The 24,396-nt window shown below is 43.7% G+C and overlaps 1 protein-coding gene across 3 annotated transcripts in view; it reads left to right on the plus strand.

Annotated features, from left to right (window-relative positions):
- Window positions 1–24,396, plus strand: part of SLC4A5 (solute carrier family 4 member 5) — a 78,799-nt gene that overhangs the window by 17,557 nt on the left and 36,846 nt on the right. For all 3 annotated transcript variants that reach the window (XM_083629308.1, XM_083629310.1, XM_083629309.1), the window contains 5 exons: window positions 7,781–7,910; window positions 14,257–14,417; window positions 16,967–17,119; window positions 17,940–18,035; window positions 18,955–19,010. In XM_083629308.1, coding sequence (XP_083485434.1) covers window positions 7,781–7,910; window positions 14,257–14,417; window positions 16,967–17,119; window positions 17,940–18,035; window positions 18,955–19,010 — 596 coding nt within the window. The remainder of the gene's footprint in view (window positions 1–7,780; window positions 7,911–14,256; window positions 14,418–16,966; window positions 17,120–17,939; window positions 18,036–18,954; window positions 19,011–24,396) is intronic.

The raw sequence follows: 24,396 nt of genomic DNA on the forward strand, positions 1-24,396 counted from the left end.
GGAATGAGCTTTGAAGAAATAATCCACATCATCTTTGCTTGTCTGTGGGACAACTCATGGTTTGCTGAAGAAACTTGTGGGTAATAGGTGCATTAGCCTCCCACTTGAAATGCTGGTGATGTTAGAACTCAAACCTGTCTTCCAACATCAATATTCGCAGTTCCTTTATTTTCTGAATTTGTTTTTATGCCCATACACACATGCAGTCTATGAACACACACTAGCTACTGGGATAAGGCTGCCCTGCCTGCTGCCTTGCATGCCGCCAAAGATCTAAAAACCATGTGAGCGTGGAGATTTAGAAGAAAATCTGCCAAGCTTGTTCTCAGCAAGCAGCGCGGAGTGGGCAGTTGAGCAGCCAGGCGCTTCCTTCACCCTTCCAGTTCCTTCACAGGGAGGAGTCCTGGGAACTGCACTTCAGCCCTCACAGGTCTACCTGTTTTGCATGCATTTGTCATTTAAATTTATTCATTATTTAAATTTGTGTGCTGCTTTTCCATATAGGTATCCTCGAAGCAACTCACAACAACAAAAAATGCAACCAATACAATACTTCATTACAAGAACAAACGGATACTAAATCATTTTGAAACGCAACATGACAGTGCAACAAATAGATCAGTTAGAATATGTGAACTTTATAACATTTTAAAGTCATTGTAAAACAAACTAAACATTGAAACATATCAATTAATGGGAAATATAATGTAAATATATGTCTTTTCTGTCCCATTTTTGCATTAGTCTTCAATTATAAAATATCTGTACAAAATATTCATACTTAGATATGTACTTTAAAACACTTTTCATCATAATTATGTGTTTACATATGTATTTTATCATAATGTGTGGAATTTTACTTTACCCTAAAATATATAATTTTTATGCATTTTGGTACAGTTTCTAAATTAAGAATCATATTGAATAATTTGGAGAAGTGTGAAATCTGAAAGGTTATTACTTTCCAATCATTTTATTAATCCAATAAGTGTTACTAAATGCTTGTAGCCAATGAATAGCCCTACTCAGAGTAGACCCACTGAAGTTAATGGACATGACTAAGGTTCATTAATTTCAGTTGGGTCTACTCTGAGTAGAGCTTAGTTGGAGACAACCCTGGGTCAATTCAGTTTAAAGCACAGACCAAACAAACCCCTCTCCCATCCCAACGTTTAGGAGGGCAGCACAGAACCCCAAGAGCCGGCTCAGCTTCACAGTTTGCTTGGACTATCAGGTCCCAATCTCATAAAGCTCCAAATAAAAATGATCTCTTCAAGCCAACAGTGCTCTCTTTCACCATTATTTTCTATTTTGCCAATCGTTCCATATTTCAAGCCCTCTTTGTGAAAGGAGTTAGGCATGAATTGCTAATTATCTTCATACTGATGGGTCCTGAATGGGCATATTGTTTTTTAATGAGTTGTTACCTCAAACAGCTTATTATTATTATTCAAACGGTCTTTTCATCTGAGGTGCTGGGACTACTGACGGCTATTTGCCACATTCTGAAATTGTGAATCTGAGGGGCCTGGGCCACTGAAAAATGTGCAAAGATTTTGTTGTGCCAAAGGGTTTTCTGGCTTAATAGAATAATAATCTAGGTTTGCAGTTCTTTGGTTGACTTGTCTAAGATCCAGGACAAAACTAAAGAATCCACGGCAGATGGTCATCCAACCTGTTTTTTAAAAAAAAAAAAAAACTCCAATGAAGGAGAGTCCACAACCTTCTGAGGGAGTCCATTCTGCTGTCAAACAGTTCTTACCGTCAGAAAGTTCTTCCTAATGTTTAGTCAGAATCTCTTTTCTTGCTGTTTGAATCCTACCCTCCAGAGCAGCAGAAAACAAGCTGCCTCCATCTTCCACTTGACAGCCGTTTGATATCTGAAGATTCCGAAGTCACTTTTTCTGCCATTAATGAGTGGGGGGATTCACTTAAGTACAAGTGGTTTGGCAGGTGGTCTCTGCCTGCATCCGGCCAATCTCCACATTAGTTAGTACAATGGTACCTCCGGTTAAGAACTTAATTCGTTCTGGAGGTCCGTTCTTAACCTGAAACTGTTCTTAACCTGAGGTACCACTTTAGCTAATGGGACTTCCCACTGCCACCGCGCGATTTCTGTTCTCATCCTGAGGTAAAGTTCTTAACCTGAGGTACTACTTCCGGGTTACCGGAGTCTGTAACATGAAATGTTTGTAGCCTAAAGCATTTGTAACCCGAGGTACCACTGTAAAGGTAAAGGGACCCCTGACCGTTAGGTCCAGTCACAGACGACTCTGGGGTTGCGGCGCTCATCTCGCTTTACTGGCCGAGGGAGCCGGCGTACAGCTTCCGGGTCATGTGGCCAGCATGACTAAGCTGCTTCTGGTGAACCACTGTACCACTGCAACTGTGTGCAATTCAGGGCAGGGGCACCAATTCTTGGGGCCCAGCCCTTTTGACCAAAATGTGGCAGCAGGAGGAGCCACCGGCCATTGAAGCTGCACTGCCGCTGCATTTGGTTCTGACATGGCTCCTCCTAACCTCCTGATGTCCTGCACACAATGTCGGCCCTCACAAGCTGGCACCTCTGGTTCCGGGGTTCTTTTTGCCATATGATTTACTTGGCTCTCTGCAGGGAATCTGCCCAAGGGACTTGAAGTTTGCTCTCTGCTTGTGGCAGCCTCTGGCCTGGATTGCAATAGGGTGATCTGTGGGGGCTGATTGTCTGCCTTGCACCAGAGCGTGGAGGAGAGAGGCTGGGCTGGAAGGCCTTTAAACCACCCCCAGTGCTTGGCTCTGTTTGCTGCTTGGACTATACATGATGTGGGGAACCTTTGGCCCTCCAGAAGTTGCTGAACTAAGACATACCACCCAACTGTCCCATTTAAAGCAGGACATCTGGATTCATGGAAGCCGGTCCGGCTTCTGATCCCTTTTGCCTCCCATGCTCTGACTGCGCCAGAATGCAGGACCAAAAGACAAGCATTTTCCCATCCTGCCCTGTGCTGCGAGTCAGTTGGCTCACACCAGAGCGCAGGACCAAAAAATGGGCTGGTTGACATGGCTTCTTGCAAGGCTGTATTGCTCAGTGCAGCTTCTCCTGAGGCTGCACTGGCTGGCGCCCGCTCAGGTTGCGAAGAAGGAGGAGGTGGAGGCTGTGGAAAAAGCTATGAGCCTGGAGAGAGGGGGTGAGGGGGGGTTGTGATGAGGGGGTGAGCAACGGGGGCAGCGGGTTGGTGGTGGGTGTGTACCCTCATTTGTTCTTCCAAAATGTTGCGGGATATGCTACGACTTAATGTGAGTCAACAACATGAGACAGCAGCAAAAAAGGCTAATGCAATTCAAGGTTGCATCAACAGAAGTAGTGTCCTGATCAACGGAAGTCATAGTCCTGCTCTCTTCTGCCTTCATCAGAGCCCACCTGGAATACTGTGTCCAGTTCTAGGTGCCACAGTTTAAGAAGGGTATTGACAAGCTGGAATGGAGGCCGGGGGTTGGACTAGGTGACTCTTGGGGTCCCTTCCAACTCTGCAATTCCGTGATTCTAACTTCCTCCATCCCTGATTGTTCTAGTTTGGAATTGTAGTTTAGCAACATCCAGAGGGCCAAAGTTTCTCCACACCTGCAAAATACCTTTAAAGCGCATTCTTTCCCTCAGAGAGTTCTGAGCCTGATGGTTTGTTAAGGGTTTGGGGGAACTGTAACTCTATGAGGGCTAAACTACCATGCCCAGAAATTATTGGAGGGAAAGGAATGTGTTTTGAATGAGCTTTAAAGGCATGGTGTACAAACAGCCCAAATATTAAAAACTTCTCAGGTACTCATTTCCCTTTGTCACTTGTTAGAAGGAAACTGAAGAAGGAAAGGAGAGAGAGAGAGAGAGCGCGGAGGGAGATGGGGTGCCGAGGAGAGGAAAAACTGAGGGCCCATCAACAGTAAAATCTTAGAGCAAGTTGTTGTTGTTGAAATTTATATACCGCCCTTCATAAAAAGATCTCAGGGCAGTTTACAAGTGGTTTAATCCACCAAACTCTCAAGGAAATCTGGGGTTTGTTGTTTATTTAATAAAGGTGCTGGGAACCTGCCTTTCAGCAGTCACAGCTCTGTCAGGTTATTTCAGAGACGGTGCCAAACCAAATTGGTTGCTTAGCCAAGGAACAGCTTCTTTTTTTGTTTGTTTGTTTTTATTAAAGTTTTGTTTTGTTACAATAAAAATAGATAAACACGGAAAGGTACATTTGTTGTCTCCACTTTCAGTTTGTATGCTTTTTCAGAGTTTGATTGCATTTAGTGATTTACATTTATCTATTTTGTCGTATACATCTTGCATGAGGGAAAAGGGAGGAGGAAAGAGAGAGTATTGTTCTATTGTCTGTTGCTAGTGTAGGGGTTTGTGTCAGCATCACATGGGTAGTCCTTCGTTTATGTACAGTCATACCTTGGGTTGCAAACACTGTGGGTTGTGCGTTTTTGGGTTGCGGACCGCGCCGAACCCAGAAGTACTGGAACGGGTTACTTCCGGGTTTCGGTGCTCGCACATGTGCAGAAGTGCAAAATGACGTCATGCACAGAAGTGCTGAATCACGTCACGCGCAGACACAAACACGGCGCTGCAGGTTGCAAACATGCCTCCCGCATGGATCACATTCGCAACCCAAGGTATGACTGTCTTTATTTCTTTTTATTGATACTGCAAGAGGTTGGAAGTCCCAGATTTGTTTGGTTGTGCTCTGTTGATTGCAGTGTGGCTTGTTTGTGTGTGCAGGGGGGGGGGGGGTTGTTGGATGAAGTTAGCCATACTGATTCATAAGCTGTTGGGGAGGAGAGGCTGTGCTGTCTTTTTGTGTGGTGTATGTGATAAAGGGAAACCATACTGAGATGAAGGTGTCCTCCTTTGCTTATCCTCATGGTATTTTGAGTTTGTTGGTTAACTTCTCTAGTAGGGCTGTTTTCCATACATTTTGGTACCAGTGGTCTATGTTCACTCCTCATAGCTCCTTCCAGTGTCTAGTTATGATATTTCTTGCTGCTGCAAGTAACTTATGAATTCCTTGTCGTGTGTGTGTGTGTGTGCTGTACTGTACTGGAGTTGCTTCTATTACCTGCAGCCCTGATATCCAGAAAGATTGAACTTTGGGGCGTTTCCACCACATGTGGACGTGTGTGTCTATGGAAGTGCAGTCTCTCCGACATTTAGATGAGATTCCTGGGTGTATGAGTGCCAGCTTCCATGTTGCTATGTACCATCTATGTATAAGTTTTAGGGTGAGTTCTCTCCCTAAGTAATATAAGTAATAAATTATTATTATTATTATTATTATTATTATTATTATTATTACTACTACTATTATTGGCTGAGATGGATTTAAATGGTGGTCTATAGTCTAGACCGTTGGGTAGGGTTTAATTCACATCCTATGTCATGCTTCCTTGGTTTTTAATTGTGGTAAGAGGGTTTGTAGAGTCTTGGGGGAGTATTTTATATATTGCAGAGGCCACCCCTTTATTCTGTCCCTCTGTTGTTAGGAGGAGTTTCTCAAAGCTAGTCAGTGGCCTGGTGGCTGCTGCTTTTGTAGCTGGGTTGTTTAGGAAGGCTTGTAGTTGGTGCTAAGGTCAGCCAGAGTATTCAAGTGTCCCCTAGTTTATCTTGTATTTCCCATGTTGATATGGGGTTGTAATTTTTGTAAAAGTCGGTAGGCAATATAGCCTTTCGTTTGCCAGGTTTTTATTTGGATGCTTTGGGATTCTTGGTGGAATAGCGGGTATTGGGCCAGGGGAACTAGTGGCGATGGGAATGGAACCAGTTTTCTTGCTTTTTCCTCCCATGCTTTAAGAAGGCATTGTGTGGATCTGTTTAGTGTTGTGGGAATTTCCTTAGTTTGTTTTGGAGGAATGGATTCGCTGTAGGAGGGGGGGGTTGTTTACGGTTTTATCTATCTTCATGTGCACCCATTGTTTCATTTCGTCTTCCAGGATGTATGGGATTATGTGATGCACTTTGTTGGTCATGTAGCCAAGGAACAACCTTATTGCAGAAAGAACAGTCTAGAACAGAACTTTCCAAACTTTTCATGTTGGTGACACACCTTTTATGCATCATTTCGCAACACACTAATTCAGTTTTACTAGTAAACCAGCGGGCTGCCCACTCCCTTTCCAGTCCTGGGCGGGGCATGGAGAGCATTTGTGTGGCACACCTACACACTGCAGCCGATACACTAATGTATCATGACACACAGTTTGGAAAGCTCTGGTCCAGAACAACAGCATGGCTCATGGCCTCAGCTGGACACAGTGCCACCTATTGTTGGAAGGACAGTATAACAGTTAAACCTACACCACAGTTTCCAAAGATTACAGTGGACGCTCGGGTTGCGAACGTGATCTGTGCGGGAAGCACGTTTGCAACCCGCAGCGTCCGCAACCTGCAGCGCCGCATCTGCGCACGCACGGGTTGCGATTCGGCGCTTCTGCGCAAGCGCCGAAACCCAGAAGTAACCCATTCCGGTACTTTCAGGTTCGGCGTGGTGCACAACCCAAAATTGCGCAACCCGAAGCATCTGTAACCCGAGGTATGACTGTACTGTAATTGGAGGGAAGGTATTGCAGTCAATCCTGCCTTAAATATACTGATGGGAGTTGTAGTCAAAAACAGCTGGAGGCACCAAGCTAGGAAAGGCTCTCACTAGCACCAAAAGCAGATTAGGTTTGGGTTAGCTCAGCCCCACTGACAAGGTTCAAGGTGGGACCCCCAAAGCGTATATTAGCATTTCACCATAGTTACATCCCTTGCAACAAACCCTACTCTTTTACTTGATCTTTAATTGAAGAACTGAAGGGAGACAGACTTTCTGCTGGTCATCAGGCCTCTGCCTTCCCCCACCCTCCAGCCCTAGAGCCTTTCCCAGACCATGAATTTGAGAATAGCAGAAGCAACTGGAAAGAGAGTAGCTCAGGGATAGTTCAAAATAAATAAATTATAAGTTGTGTGTCCTTGTTTCTCATTTTGATCCTTTAAAATGGTTTTATATGTTTTGTGGTATTTTATGCATTGTGATTTGCTGTTATTTTTATTTAGTAATTATTTATTGTAATTGATAAGTGTAAACCGTTTAATTATTATTTGCTGATGTTTAATTTTACTGTTTCCTATTGGATTCTAATAGATTATTGAATATTGCTTTTTTATAGTATTTTATTTTTCCATTTTACAATATTTTAACAACAAAATATAAATATAAACAAATTCAACCTGCTTTTTCTTTTACTTCGCTCCTCCCCTCTGTGTGGTTCCTCATTTTATATCATAATCTTATTGCATAACCAATTCAAACCTATTTACAAATGTAACATTTTTGCTCCCTTAAGTTATTTCTTACTGTTCAAGTTTATGTCAATCCTGCTAGTGTTTTTAATTGTTTAAAATTTGTTTTCATATACAACATTATATGTTGTAGTCTTGTTGGAACCGCCCTGAGACCTCCGGGTATAGGGCAGTGTGTAAGTTGAATAAATAATAATACTGAATATTGCTTTATTTCATATAAGTTGTTTATTTTAAAGTTATTGTGACTTTTTATATTGGATCAGATTGTTACTATTAATGTTTTATTTTATTTTTATTATTTTTATGTGTGTTGGAAGCTGTCCAGAGTGACTGGGGCAACCCAGCCAGATGGGCAGGGTATAAATAACCATCTCCATCTCTTCTAGATGGTTTTCTAGAGCAACTGAACTGAAAATTTGGAACATGTGAATAGCACCTGCCTGTCACTGATTCTCTTTTCCAATCTTGGCTCAGTGTCTCCAGCTGCTGAACGCCTCCGGTATATCCTGGGTGAAGATGATGACCCCCCCAACCCCACGCTGTTCACTGAGATGGACACGCTCCAGCATGACGGAGAGGAAATGGAGTGGAAGGAATCAGCCAGGTATGGAAAAAGCTGGAGGGTTGCAAGCAGCTGCTTCTCTTGGGTGACTCACACATTTTCCTCCTGAGGTATGCGCTCTTGAAGGAAGAAGGCCTTTGCTGGAGGCAGGCCATAATTTTTAAGAGAGTAGAACCTGGCTTGCGAAATGCCTTGATTCACAGTCTTCTTTGCCACGCTGTCACTTCTGGGCAAACTAAAAGCTGCAAAATATTATTTATCAGGGGTAAAAGGATTATTACCTTGTCCAGTGATCCAAAGTGTGGGTGTGTGGAGAAAGCTGTTGAAAGCCTTCAGTCCTAGCCTGTTTCACATGCTCATTGCTTTCTGTTTTGCAACCAGAACAGAAATTAACACCCCGAAAGCTGGTTCACACATAACAGGAAACCATGGTCAGATTTTGTTGGACCAGCATGGATCCTTCATGGAGGGGAGGGCTATTGAAGGCTACCAGCCAGGGCGGTCCTGCTCTGCCTTCACAGTTGGAGGCAGCAATGCTTCTGAAGACCAACTGCTGGAGACCAGAGGAAGGGGGTCGGTCCTGCTTGCTGGTTTCCCAAAGGCGTCTGGTCATCCCCTGTAAGATCATGCTACTGAACTCGATGGGCCATTGGCCTGATCTAGAAGGCTCTTCTTATGTTCTTAAATCCATTCTGCTGCTACTGGGCTCAGGCCTGGAGCTGATTTTGAGGGCCGCAGATTGGCCAACCCCGTTCAAGAGTTTCCTTTACCATTTCCTCCCTGCATTCCTGCTCCTGCATGGAGGCTGCAGCCAACTTCAGTGTCTTTCCCCTGCCCCCACATACACACACTGTTTCCTCCAGTTTCCCCAGTTGGCACCCAATCTCCTCTGGCCATCTCCCGCAAACTTAGAGCTCTCAGAGTGAGATCCTAAGCACATTTACTAAGAAGCAAGCCACAGTGGGGTTTGCTTTGAAGGAAATAGGCTGTTGAGTCTGAATTAAACATTATCTTGGCAGTGTGCAAGTCACTTCCCTTAGGCCAGCCCCATGCTGATCTGGTAGCACAAATCTGAACTATGTGAATACCATATTTTTCGCTCTATAAGACGCACCAGACCACAAGACGCACCTAGTTTTTGGAGGAGGAAAACAAGAAAAAAATATTCTGAATCTCAGAAGCCAGAACAGCAAGAGGGATCGCTGCACAGTGAAAGCAGCGATCCCTCTTGCTGTTCTGGCTTCTGGGATAGCTGCGCAGCCTGCATTCGCTCCATAAGATGCACACACATTTCCCCTTACTTTTTAGGAGGGAAATGTAAGTCTTATAGAGCAAAAAATACGGTAAGTCACAAGAAAAAGCCACCTTGGTGTGAGCCTTATTTGCAGCCAGCAGTTAAAGAGTTAACTTTGCTCTTTTATTGCAAACCAATAAAGTAAACCTTTTAAAAGCCCCATAACTTTTATCAAAGTATTAGAGAGAATGCAAGATGTCCTTACTTTATTGAATTACCAGCTTACTAACGTTTTTCACACAAACGAAATCCACATGGAATTTCCTTTCCAGCTGAGGCTTTATAACCAGTCGTTTTTTCATTATTATTATTATTATTTACTAAATTTCACATCCTGTGTTTGAGCAGCGGGGAGGGGGGAAGAGTCGGGGACTCGAATAGCAGGTTTGAGCCCAGCTGAGCCTCTCAATGGTGAAGAACAAAGGGATTTGTGGGTGTTTATGCCATGTTTAAATGGGATCAATGCCGTGAGGTCAGGCAGTTAATAAGATAGATTTTGATTAACTCTGTCTCCCTCTGCCCCACATGCCCCGCAGTGGCTCCAAGCTTGCGCCACATAATGACCTTGTCTAATGTGCTCCCTCAGTGCCAGGAGGGACAGGGCAGGCAGAACATTCATACTTGGGTTTTGTATTCAGAATAGCTCCTGTATATCAGAGCTGCCAAAAGCCGTTTTCCTGTTGTGTGAAAGCACAAATATAATGCAGAAATTAAAACTAGGGAAATGTCAGGAAAACGGAACAAACTGCCATATGAATGCAGGCAATAACTCAAAATATTGGAAGGGGAAAAGGCTGCTCCAGAGAACCAAAAAGAGGGGTGGTCCCTGACCGTCCGCATTCTAGGATGGGTGACCATCCGCATTCTAGGTAGCTGTGATAATGATTGTTTAAGAAGAATGTCTAGTATGGTTATCAAGGAGGAGGAGGAGATTTTCAAAAGCATGGAGTTTTCTTCCTAGCACACGGGTTAACAATGTAGAGACTCTGCTGGGCAATACTGAAAAGCCCCCAGAAAAGGCAACAGCCATGCTCTGGGTAAACACAGCTTGAGTGAGCCCTACATAACAGAAACATCTTAATCCCTGGTTTCTAAGCAGAGCCCGTCCAAGAAAATTCGCTGAGTTAGGCAAAAGGCAAGAGAACATTGTTGTGCTTCTTGTGGGCTTTCCTATATAGACACTTGGGTGGCCGCTTTGAGAACAGAGTGCTGGACCAGGTGGGCTCTTGGCTTGATCCAGCACGCTCTCCTTATATTCTTGAGAGAGAGAGAGAGAGATATCTCTGCTCTAACAGAGGAGAATATAGTGGGAGAGAAGCTAAGGGCCTGTTACTGCAGCCTCCCAGCATAATGCTGCTTGAGGTGATCTCCAGGAGGCAGGGCCTCCCTGTCACAGCCGTGCTAGATTTCAGTGAGTCCCAGAAGGTTGTGCTAGCCCCCAAACCCTCTTTGCATTCAAGTTCCACTCACAGACTTCCTGGAGGAATATGAGAACAGGATGCAACACTGGATGAGTCCTTGGCTTGTTACTGCAGTGAGACTCTTCTTACATTATTACATTCTTAAAAATCACATGTCCCCTATCATGGATCTATCATGACAGGGCAGGATACTGTCCATTGAACATGTGGAGATTAACCCATGAAATACTCATACGTTACTGTTTCCAGGGTGAGAGCGCTGTGCATTTCCTATTCTACAAACAAAATGCCAGTGGCTGAAACCGTTCGAATTTCTGTACCACTGCCACAGTCCACGAGGCTTTCTGCTTGCCTCTCTTTGTCAGCATTTTAGCATTGCCAGCTCAGGATTTCCGCTCTCCTTGACTTAGGAATCCAGATCAGGAATTTAGCTGCAGGGTGCCTAGGCTTCGCTTCGCATAGTAAAAGGCTGGTACTTTGCAAATGAACCTTTGGCAAGTCAAAATAGGAATTTTCATCCTCAGAGCCTGGCACCAATCAAAATGGCACAGTTGCTTTAAATAGAAAGCTCCCATCCTAGACAACCTAACACAGGGCTTAGCCGTACCAAAGGCAGATCTAGGAGCCACTGAAATTTGGGGTGCCAAGGCCTGCCACTGGCCACACTTCCCTCTGCACTTTTCAGGCATGTTCTGTGTTTTCAAGCTCCGTGTCTGAGTGTCTTTTTTGCTCTGGAGCTTTCCCTGCAAAAACCCACTATTTAAAGCTGAATTGGAGCAAACAGCATTCTATGGAGATTCCAAATAAGGCTTGGTTTCCAGATCATTGATCATCTTGGTCGCCCTCCTCTACACACGTTCCAGTTTGTCAATATCCTTCATAAATTGTGATGCCCAGAACTAGACACAGGACTCCAGGTGGCATCTGACCAAGGCAGAATAGAGTGGGACTATGACTTCCCTCAATGTGGACACTAGACTTCTGTTGATGCAGCCTAGAATAGCATTAGCCTTTTTTGCTGCTTCATCACACTTGATAACAGCTCCCAGTGGCTTCAGAGAGATGGTAAATGGCACCTAAAGATATTTCTGTCAGATGTGTTAGGACCCACAGTCATGGAGGCTGGTCCATTAGGACAAATGAGGCACTGGCCACCAAATTTCAGCCAGCCCCTACCCACCTGCCTGTTTCCTTACATCCAGTGCAGCAGAGTGACTCTGCCTGTCATTGGTTCTGACTCCACCTGCTGGTGGTCCCAGCCACCGCTTGCCCACAGGCAAGGCAGCCATTGAACTCTGTAGTTCTCCAGCTAGTTGAAAGCTGAGAAACTTTCACAGCCTGCTCTTTGTTCTGGATTAAATTGCAAAACAGGAGAGTATTTTATGAGCATTTATTAGGGTTATTTTGTTTTGCTCTAATAATTCTGAAGCAATATTATCAAGATAGGCTAAACATTTGCCTCTTTGAATAAAGGGATTTGCACCTTTGGCATGCATACCTGGTACAGAGGAGCGTAGAACCAGTGAGTTGGCCACATATCAAAGCATTCCTGAAGTACATGTGCTTTGAAATGTGTGTGCTGGGGGGAGGAGAGGGAATGACTTCTCTGCCCTCCTTTGCCTAAAAATGGCACATCAACAAGCAAGAAACATTACAGCTCACTGTAATGGTCCTACTTTCCTGGTTATATACAGTACTGCAATGCTAAGGGGGTAGGGGTGGGGGAGTAAAAAGAGAATATTCATGTCTACACACCCCACTTTTATTTGTTATACTTGCACACAGAAAGATAATAACAGCCATGTTTAAAATGTGTTGCCTTTGACTTGTGGTGCCTTCTTCCACAGATGCTTTGGATCACAACTCATTATGTACTTCTGTGACACGGGTCACTTCCAGACAAACTGTTTTTTGGGCACTCATCCTGCACTGTTTGTACAAAGTTTGCAGGGAAGTTATTCAACCTTTGTTGTGCAGTCATTCTGATTTCCCCATTTCTGTGCACATGCTTGGCTCCTGTGTTCTGAGGAGAATTTGTAAAGGAAGACTTGATGTTAATTGGTTGTATAGCACAGTCCGTGTTCCTGATCCTTTACAAATGATGAAAAGGAAGGTCCCTGCTACAAGGTGGTTACAGCCTACGGCCCCCTCTGCAGTATCCATTTAAAGCAGGGTCATATGTACCACTTTGAACTGTCATGGCTTCCCCCAAAGAATCATGGGAACTGTAATCTGTCCAGGGTGGTGAGGGTTTTTAGGAGACCCATATCCCCCCCCCCCCATGTCCAGAAGGTTTAACAATCAATCCCTCTTCTCAGAGAACTCAGGGAAGTGCATCTCTGTGAGGTGAATAGGGGTCTCCTATCAACTCTCAGCACCCTTAACAAGTGACAGCTCCCTTGATTCTTTGAGGAAAGCCATGGCTGTGGCCAAGTGGTATGAGGATCAGGATCAAATCATACCATATCACTTCCCCACAAAGACATCAGAATGAATGCTCACTAAAGATGGAAAGATGTCAGATTCCCAATTTACACAGGGAGCTAAGTGACTAAATGCACACACCCTTAAGCAAGAAGTAGTTTGAAAGTAAACTTTTGGGCCTGCCAAAATGGAGCTCTTCTGCTGTTTTATTGATTCTTGTACACCACCCAGAAGATTTTGGTCAATAGGCAATCTAGAAAGTCCAGACTTTTGAACATACTGTTTTTAAAAGTACCCCCTCACTTATGTAGGATCACTTGTAATGACTTCTTCAAAGCAATAGTTTATAACTGAATGACAGTTGTATGGTGCTCTTCCAGATGGCCTGTTTATTAAGTGTTCATCCTTATATATAGCCCAAAGTGGTTATGTATGGTTATATGACGTTGCTGTTTATTGAGCAGCACTCATTTGGATTTGTTTGTATGGAGGTTATATTCATCGCCCAGTATCACCATCATCCCAGACGTTCTAGTGCTTTTCCCCCTTACTTTTCATAACATAAAAGCATTGGGGAGTTGTTTCATTTTTGAGAGTGGACTTATTGAACAGGGGCTCCAAATCCACTTTAATTGTACAGCCTAAATTGGCTGGTGTACAATTTAATTATACGTATCTGCAAATTAGTGACAGTCTGGAAGTGGCCATAAATCGTTAAATGGCACTAGTACCAGCAATGCAACAGACATATCATTTTGTTTAACAAAAAAATGACTGCCTTGCATTGATTATTTGGTTATTACTATTGGCAACAACAACAACAATAACAACAAACAACAACTATAGCAAATACTCTTAAAATACACTGTATGTTTTTGCAGTTTTATCCTGAATGCTGCCAAAAGTGAAAATTTCCCCAGCAGCTGCCTTGCCTCTTAACAGAACTTAAGCATGCTGTTCCAAGAGACACTTACTGTGTGATTGTACACACAGATTGCACACATCTATATTGTTGGTGGCAACCAGCTCAGACCTCACACACTGGGCTTATCTGGTAGACTGAAATACAACAATAGGCTTGATTAGCTTACTCCCAAGGGGAGAGGGAGTGCCCTAGCTATGCCTGGCAGGACAGCTTACTCTATGGCATTAACCCCTTCATGCATTAATAAGACATGTTGGTCATCCCACATGTGTATCATTTATGCTGAGCACTATTCATGTCTCATCTCCTTCATCTTTGTTTCAGGTGGATCAAGTTTGAAGAGAAGGTAGAAGAAGGAGGGGAGAGATGGAGCAAACCACACGTGTCAACCTTATCTTTGCATAGCCTCTTTGAGCTACGCACTTGCCTGCAGACGGGTACCGTGATGCTCGATCTAGATGGCTACTCCTTGCCACAAATAATAGGTATGAACCTCAGACATGCAACTATAAGCACAATCCACTCAGAAGCTGCTGAGCAAATCAATGAGGCATTCGGAAGTTACTGCTGAGGTTCCTGCATTGCAGGAGGTTTGACTAGATGACCCTGGGTGCCTTCCAACTCTATGATTCTGTGATTCAACCAATAATGAGGCGTGGTGTCAGGACCATGAACTGTAATGTATTTCAGTCAATAGGAAGAGTCCAAAGAGTCCTTCATCCTATTCTCTTTTTTAAAAAAATAATATTTATTAAAGTTTTAAAGATTACAGAAAGAAAAAGTAAAAAACACCATTTTAAGCAAAAACAATACAACACATCACAATAAGGAAGAAACAAGAATAAGAAAAAGAAAGAAAAAACAGAAAAATAAAATCCATAAAAAAACAAAAAAAAATACAGCGAATCTTCCCATAACTTATCTTTCATTAGCTTATTTCCTTGACCTCCTCACACCTCCCTTTTTTGTATTCTAGTTCGATTATCTGTTTCGGCAAATCCTTTCCATCTTTTCAAATTTTTGTCCTGTAATTTATCTTAATATAATGTAACTTCACTTTCCCTCCTTTCACCAATTAACAGTCAGTTTTTTCCTAATCCTTTATAACATTTCTGCTAAAACCACATAACATCATTCCAACATCCTTCTAACATTCATTAATTTTACAATGTTTCTGTAAATAGTCTTTAAATTTCATCCTTTTCTCACCTGGGCCAGCCAGGTGCCCCAATGGGAATCCTGCAGGTGGGGCCTGAGAACAGTGGTCGTCTCCCCACTTGTCATTCCCAGCAGCTGATTTTTCAGAGACATTCTGACTCAGACAGTGGAGATAGAACATAATTGTGGCTGTTATTATTTATTAAGCTTACTCGTCTCTATTTTTACAAAAGCAACTCAAAGTGACTCACAACAAGCAGTAGCTATTGATAGCTTTGTCATCCATTTAATTTGTTGAATCCTCTTTTAAAGCTATCCAGGTTGGTGACCAACGCCATGACTAGTCCAGTGCTTCCCGAAGTGGGCAATACTTTCCCCTGGGGGTGCTGGGAGGGATAAGCCAGGGGGCTGTAGTAGCCTGGGTGCAACTGGGGGGCACTGAATAAAAATACAGGGGCGGAAGAAGCATAAAGAAACAAGAGAAGAAAATTTTGAAAAACCGTTCATACATGTTTCATCTATTGTGTAATGACGCTTACCACCAGATCGGGCGCTGTTGCAGGATGGCAAAAAACGCCTCTCCTGGATCCATCAGTCCTGTTGGGGGCGTGGGGTTTGGCCAGGCTTGGGGGAACCCTTTTTGGCTTCCCTCAGGCCCGGGAAGTGGATTGCAGCTTGCCTGCCTATTTGGCCCTGGCAGGCGGATTGGACTGAGCCGGCAGTCTTCTCTCCAGTCTGTCCCATGGGTTTTAATAAATAATTTTATAATTTCAAGCTTCAAGGTTCCTTATTTACAACAACATCTTTCTTTACTATGTTGTAGGACATAGGGAGAAACCAGAGATACATAAAAGAACACAAATTTATCACTTCTTCTTTTGTTTGCTTAAAGGAGGTAGATTTCCAGGGGGGCACTGAGTATTTTATTTTTTCTGAAAGGGGGATTTTATTGTTTGTGTGGCTACAACCCTTTGTCCTCCAGAAGCAGCCATGGGCAGCAAACAACAAAGTAATAAAACAGTGCAATTAAAAATAAAACAAAAACTTCTTTAGAAAATTTAAAATAACTAAGAATATACTTTTAAAAATTAAAACGTTAGGAACATCTAATTAAAAAAAAAACCAGTCACATACTGTCACAGCTAATAATTTCTAGGTTGCTAGGCGTCTTTCAGTCATCAAATATCTGGGTGAATGGAAATGTTTTAATATCCCTCCTGCATGTTAATAGTGAGGGGGGCAAGCACAGCTCAACCAGGACACTCCACAGATGGGGAACCACCACTGCCACGAATAAGTTCCTGTCACGGGTCAGTGGGTTAGTGAAATCACTATCAAAGTGGCAAAATCCTGAGTTATCAGCATGTATTTCTAGGAACTGGGTGGTCAAATATCTTTACCAACCATACTAGCACTCAGTAATCCATTCTAAGTGTGACTGTGAATGTAATTATTATTATTATTATTATTATTATTATTATTATTATTATTATTATTATTAATTTTATTTTTACCCCACCCTCCCCAGCCAAGACCGGGCTCAGGGCAGCTAACAACCAATAATAAAAACAAGTTAATTGAAATACAACTTAAAAACAAGATTAAGATACAACATTAAAAAACACACACACATTTCTTAGTCTCTTGACATGCTGTTCATCCCAAATAGCCAATAGATAGCTAGATGATAGAGATAGATAGATGATAGATAGATAGATGGCTAGATGGGTGGCTAGAGCCTTATTTGGCACTAATGAGGCTTATGGCAGTGACTTTCCCCCTCCTCCCCCGGCATCAAGGATTGTCACAGTTAAGAGCATGGCCTGGCAGGGGGTGGCCCTGCAGACCAGTAACATGTATGATATCTCCCTCCCAGATGATGTCATTGAGAAGCAGATAGAAGACGGCCTGCTGAAACCAGAACTGCGTGAGAAAATAAGCTACGTGCTCCTGAGAAAACACCGTCATCAGACCAAGAAACCCATCCACCGATCACTGGCAGATATTGGCAAATCTGTCTCAAACACAAGTGAGTGCAGGTTGCCCAGCTTGCCATTCTGCACAGGCAAGGTGGAAGAGACACATCTGCAGTGGTAGTATAGACAGAGGTTCATCCTGGGTGCATTCACACCCATAATTGTATTGTTGTTGTTTTTGCATTTGTATCCCACCTTTTCCCCCATACAAGGTGGCATACAAGGTTCTCCTTTCTCCTCATTTAATCCCCACAGGTAAAGGTAAAGGACCCCTGGGGGTTACGTCCAATCCTATGAGGGAGGTTGGGCTGAGAGGGAGTGACTGGCCCAAAGTCACCCAGTGAGCACCGTGGCGGAGTGGGGATTTGAACCCTGGTCTCCCAGGTTCGATTCTGACACTCTAACCACTGCTCCACACTGGCTTCTTCTGTAGGATCATATCCAGATTCATAATGTAGGCAATGTATAGAAACATTCCACACATTAGGTAGAGTGAGGCAGCTGCCTCAGGTGACAGATGCTGGGGGGTGGCAGTGAGGTGTTAGAAGACAGAGGTGTCCATGCCAAATGCCCTACCATCCTACGCTCTCTTAAGCCAGCCTGCTGCACTCGGGGGAGGACACTGCCCTGTCAATGGTGCCCGTCCAATCAGCTTTTTGGTCTATGGAATGGGGAGAGGTGCCATCTTGTCCTTCACTTCAGCCAGGAAAATGGTTTTCATGGAGTTGCATGCCCATCCGAAAACAGAGGCATTGAGGCAGTGATGAACAATTTGTTTTGTTCATTATCTCAAAAAGAAAAGTGCAAAGTGCAACCTTTTCAAGGTGTCAAGCTGATCCTCTCATTTCCAATCTTCTTTCTTCGTGTTTGCAGATCGTAGCCCTGTCCGGAGTCCAGCTGCAGGGGCCAGCCTTCATCGTTCGTCAGAAGATCTCAGAATGAGGCAGAGCGCAAGTTATGGGCGATTACGTGAGTTTTCTTCCAGTTCTTCCTGTCACAAAATGGCGGGAGAGAACTCAGCAGGCAGGCCCTGGCGTCCTTGTCCTGATACACTTCTGCACAGGTGCATATCCTGTGGTACCAGGATAGCAGGATGATGGAGGAAAGCCATGATTTCTGGTGCTGAGCATGGGGCCAGGCGCAGTGAATTTCCTTCAGTTAACCACACCAGTTGTGATGTTTGAAACACCTTTCACTTGGTCAGAATAACAGCAGCTGCTGGGGAACCACAAAAGTGGAGTCCACAGGCTTGTAAATTGCACAGGGTTATATGGAGTCATTTCCTTGCCTGAGCTTTACTAGTGCATAAAATTAAGTCACTTAACTAGCAGAGGTTACAGTTAGATAACTAGGCCTTATCAGGCAGAGCAAAAGTAGCATCTCAGGTGCAGAGAGGAAGAGCAGGACATAAAACTCATCAGCAAATTCCTTCACACATCTTCAAGGACCACTTGGCTCCTTTTTCCTTTCTTTCAATATCCTCTCCCCAACATGGTTTTGACACTTTCTTTTTAATGCCTGTATATTGTAAGCTATCTATCTAGAAGTTTTCTGTCACATATGCAAATTGGTGGTAACAATGAATGTGTTGCAGAAAATGTGGTTGGAGGTCTTCTTGGGCTATGAAGGGATTGTATGAATATACTCAGCTCCCCAAATCAATCTTCATTTATAGCCTGCCCTGATTCTATCTAGTTTGAGAAACTTTGTGGTGGTATACTCAGGGTTGGGTTGTAGCGGCTTCTTGGTGAAGAAATCACATCAAGGACAGACAACATAAAAGTCTGAATCTCTAGACAGAATTTCCAGAATCTCAGCTCTCATTTTTTAAAAAATAAATAAATAATATTTTATCATATATGCGTGCATAATGTGTTTACTCCTTTAGGTCATGCACAAAGCAGAAGCATGAACGACATCACAGATACACCAAGCACAGATCAGGTAAGAAATCCCAAACACTAAAATCTTTTCTTTTAGGTTCCCAACCCCCAGGACCAAATGTCAGCCACGAATGTAGTCATCCTTCAAATTTTGCAGTGCAATTCTCCAATCAATCGGTCTGTTCATAAATGAATATATTAGGGGAATGTGTGCATGAAAGTTAAAATATTAGCAAAAATAATTTACAAAAATGCATCATATTAAGAAAACTGCTTGCAAAAATGCATATTAGTCAAAACTGCCCAAAAAAAATTTGTTGGGATAAATTTGCACCAAAATGCTCGTGAATTTTCATGAAAATTAAATAATAATAATAATAATAATCGCAAGTTGCTGCAGAAATCTGGATAACTTAATTTATGATTTGGAAAAATAGGAACTGAGAGAACCAGAATTGACAGATTCCCCCCCCCCAATCCCTTTTCATCCTAATGGGGAGGGGGGATTTGGAGTCCACTTTTGAGCAGCCATGTCCATTGCATTGGGAGTGGTGGCGGCGGCAGCTTGAGCATTCAGTAGGAAGGGCTAGTGACGGGAGTTCGTGAAAGGAATGGATGTTCTGAGGAATGTAAATTCAAATGACATTTCTTTCATTAGACCGTCGTGAGACAGGTTAGTTTTACCCTACTGATGATGTGTTGTTGCGATCGTAATCCTGCTCAGTACGAGAGGAACCGCAGGTTCAGACCTTTGGTGTATGTGCTTGGCTGAGGAGCCAATGGGGCGAAGCTACCATCTGTGGGATTATGACTGAACGCCTCTAAGTCAGAATCCCCCCTAAACGTAACGATACCGCAGCGCCGCGGAGCCTTGGTTGGCCTCGGATAGCCGGTTTGCCGCGCGCCCGCGCGGCCTCCCGGTGCGGAGAGCCGTCCGCCCGGGGAGCGGAGCGTGGCCGGAAGGGGGCCGCCTCTTGCCCTTGGCGCACCGCACGTTCATGGGGAACCCGGTGCTAAATCATTCGTAGACGACCTGATTCTGGGTCAGGGTTTCGTACGTAGCAGAGCAGCTCCCTCGCTGCGTTCTATTGAAAGTCATCCCTCGACACAAGCTTTTGTTTAAAAAAAAAAAAAAAAAACCAAATGACATTTCTTTCAGAAGCTACATCCAACATTTCTCCGATGAAAATAGGGACGTCCTGTTCTATTATTTCTGTTGTGGTTGTGGTTGTTATCATACCCCACCCTTCTGATTGGGTTCCTCCAGCCACTCTGGGCAACTTCCAACATATATAAAAACATTAAAAAAACACTAAATATTTTTTAAAAAAACCTTCCTATACAGGGTTTTGACAGAAATTCAATAGGGGCAGCATGAAAAAGCTTTGCCTGAAAATCATAGAATTTTAGAATTGGAAGGGACCACGAGGGTCATCTAGTCCAACCCCCTGCAATGCCGGATTATTTTTGCCCAACATGGGGCTTGAACCCACAACCATGAATTAAGAGTCTCATGTTCTACCAGCTGAGCTATCCCACACAACTAATGCCAAATTCTGTCAAAGGCACTGGCACTGGTTGGCAGGGGGCAGTATAGTTGCAGCCCTAGAAGTAGTGCTTTGGGGTCACCTCCATAGTTCTCCACAGTAAGGATTTGTTTTGACACAAAGGGAAGGGCTGTAGCAGAGCACCTGTTTTGCATGATGCAGAAGGTCCTAAATTCCGTCCATGGCATCTCCAGGTGTGGCTAAGAGAGATCTATCAGAAATCCTGGAGAACCTCTGCTAGTGAACTCCAGACGATTGCTCTGACTTGGTATCTGGCAGCTTCTGAATGCAAGTTCGTGTCTCCTGCTTGAAAAGTGGGTGTGGGGAGGGTTAACCTGAAGGCATGCAAAGTATTTTGCTCCCAAAAGAACACTGGTCTTAATCAGCCTAGTAGGGCCACTACAAAGGGACTTTTACATGAAGTTTTACATGAAGCTTAGAGGTTGCTCCTAACTCCTGCTCTCTGCTTATTCCAAAAGCTTTGTTGGCTTTTTTTCCATTATGGATTTAAAAGATTAGTAAAAAGGGGGGTGGCAGCAGTGGGTAGGAGGGAGAGCTTTCTGCCTTACTCACATGCCTCTCCTCATGCCAGCATATAGATTATAATAAACCTCAACCTGAAGTTTATTGAGCCTTTTTAGGCTAATAATAATGAAACAGCCAGAAAAGGACAAGAAGAGTCTTGGGCATGGATCTGTTAAATGAGGTTTCTATCCTCCACTACATGCATATCTCACTCTTCTGCTGCAATGGCTTCAATGTTTTCAAAGAAGAAAGAATTCCACAAAGGTGTTTTATCAAAAGCTGAATTCTCCTTCCTACAGAAGTAATAAGATCAAAGAAGTGCTCTCCTTCTTTGTATCTCAGCACCCTTCGGGGGGGGGGGATTTCTGGATCCCAAGATCCAAGTTGGGAGCAAGATCCAAGCTGGGAGAGAACCCCAGTGGAGCTTTAAAATAACAAAATATGCATCCAAGTGTGGAAATATAGGCTGTTAGACCTTTAAAATATGCTCCTTCAAGTTCCTACCAAAGTTTCCCTGTTTCCCCAGCATAGGAAAAAATCACATGTATGGTAAATTTAAAATGGTTTACTTACTAACTCTCCAAAGGTCAGGTTTATGTGCTTTTCCATACAGCATTCAGAAAAAGTTGCACAGGCAGTAAAACTTAGCTTGCTTAGAAAGTGGTAAAAGTTCCTAAACTATTGGTATCGGAACTCAAGAGAGGCTTGTTAAAGCCATGTGGCTGGCAGGAGCAGCTCAGAACTCCTCACACACCAAAGTTCACATGTATACAAAGGCTTGATTACCTAGTTCCTCCCAAGATAAGGGGAAGTGGTCATAGCTAAGCCTGGCAGGACAGCTTACTCTTATGGTATTAATGCCTTCATGCATTAATTAGACTTAAGCATGTTGGTTATATGAGGCTGGTTATCCCACACATTTTATGTTTACTTATGGGATATGTGATCAAGAAGATGAACTTAGCATGGCATTGTGGTTTAGAGTACGAGCTATGAGAACTTGTAAGACACTGAATCATGTTACTCAGCTATGAGCTCACTTAGTAGCCCTACTTAAGATGCCAGTTCTCACTTATCACATCTGACCTCCTGACTGCTGAGTTGCTGCTGCTTACGGGGAAGGAGAGGAGGAAGTGGGAGATGGCCAAGAGGCTGGCACCATCAGAGTCAATCCAGCACTCCTGCCAGTGCCTTTGCACTTCCTCCTCTTGTTCTTTGTAAGCAGCAGTGACTCATCTGCTTGGATGGATGTCCCCAACACACCACCCGCTGCTGGCTGGAAGAGACCCTTGTCTGGAATCCTGGTGAGCTGCTGTCAGTCAGTGTTGGCAGTGTTGAGTTAGATGGATCAATATAAGGCAGTTTCCTTGTTCCTAAAATATAAATATACTGTGATGTTCTGTGGTGGGCATATGGGGAGGATTTAGCAAGGGAAGAACAGTAAAGTTCTGGCACTCTGGATTAATTTCATACTCTTCAGGCACAGTCCACAGGGATGTTCTACCACTAAAGCTCCACTGGATTTAATGACAGTACAGTAGAACTTCCCAATGAACCACTAAAATTGATTTAAGTCTGCCTATACCAATATGGCAGCCTCCAGAATTTTGGACTACAACTCCCATCAGCCCTAGCCAGTACAGCTGTGCTCCCCTAAGCACCCACATCTTATGATTCTGCTGGCTGGGGCTGATGGGAGTTGTAGTCAGGTCAGGCCAATTTAGGATAATTATTGCAATGACGCTACAGCCACACGGTCTACCTTCAGTAAGGATGGCTCTGTCAGTGTCACTGTTCTGTTTCCCAGTTTTCCAATCTTAAATTCAGTTCTCCACATTTTGCAGCAATTTGTGAATTTATTTATTTTTAAACACTCATGACAATTGATCAGCATTTTACTGCAAATGTCTTCTAATAAACAGTTTCATATGCAGTTTTGACTAAAATATGCATTTTTGCAAGCAATTTTCCTAATATAACGCATTTTTGTATGTTATTTTCACGATATCTTCATGTTTGTGCATACTTTCCCATAATATGTGCATTTGTCTCTGTTAAATATGATTTCATTTGACAATATTTATAGTTTCTTTTTTGTTTTCCTTTTAAAAAATATATTTTTATTAACAATTTTAACAATAAAAACAACAAACAGAAACTGTAAACACCAAAACTGGATTTCCCATAGTAGTAACATAGTACATACACAGTAACCAATTCATTTCTTCTCCATCCCCAACATTCGGTAAAACTACCAAGAATCAAAACTAGGATGGCTGGAAACCAGTCTCCAGCAACATTAAATAAGTACAAAGCTAAGCTTTCAAGAGGTCCAGCTACTAAACAGATTAAAATTAAGTAAATTGGCATAATGGCTAATAAATAAAAACACTCTCAATAGAGGTTGTACTAACCACATCACTGAGCGACTTTAGCATTTGTCGAGGGCAGCATTTACTGCTGTAGAATCTGAGGGGTGAATAAGTTGGAACCAGGTAAACATTGAGGGTAATAGCTGAGGTGTAGAACAGGAAATCTGCAAAGGTTGGCACAGAATTGGATTTGGAAGTGACTTTTGCGGCGGGAACTGCTGAAGGCAAATTTCACAATGACCACTCCCCACATCAAACGGGGGGTGCCTTTTGCGCAGTTGTGAGCAGCCCCCCCCCGATCCCATGCGGCTCCCGGCAGTACAGCCTAGATACCCCCCCCCCGGACACCTGGAGGTAGCCGCCTACCTCTGCCAGTTACCCAGTCCCAGCTGGGGGGGGGGGGACGTAGGCAGGAGAGAGTTGGCCAGGTAAGGGGAGAGATCGACCAGCCCACACAACAGTGGGCGGAACTTACCTGGGAGTTCTCAGTCGGCTTCAGAGCTTCTCCCACCCTGCCCACCCTCAGTTAAGCCTTCTTTTGCAGGTTAACCTCTTCTCCACAGGTACGCGGGCGCTGCTACCTTACGGTTGCTGTTGAAAGGCCAGAAATGAATTTTCCTGCATTGGCAGGTTTTGCCTTCCCCGTAGCAAAACGTCACAACTTTGGCGGTTTCAGGCCTTGGGCAGAATCCTTTAGTCTATCTTCCCTAAATTAGGGACAGTGGCGATCCCAGGGTTCCCCGTTAAAGGGGTTGTTTTGAGGGGAGGCATTGGCCATACACCGTTAGGTTGTCATTGCTCTCCCCTGCAGCAGTGGTGAAATGGGGGGGCGGGCTCTCTGGTTGAACAGACGCTTTCCAGAGCCAGCCCAATCCCCACATATTGTGGATAACCCTGATGTTTCCCAGATCCCTGGCCGGGGACTGGAAGGGATAAACGCCCAATGCCTAAGCCAAGGTCTCCCTCCAGCTGAAGTTTTAATAAAGTTGTGGCCAAATTTTAA

The sequence above is a fragment of the Podarcis filfolensis genome, assembly GCF_964270895.1.
Source record: "Podarcis filfolensis genome assembly, chromosome: 8".
Taxonomy (NCBI): Eukaryota; Metazoa; Chordata; class Lepidosauria; order Squamata; family Lacertidae; genus Podarcis; species Podarcis filfolensis.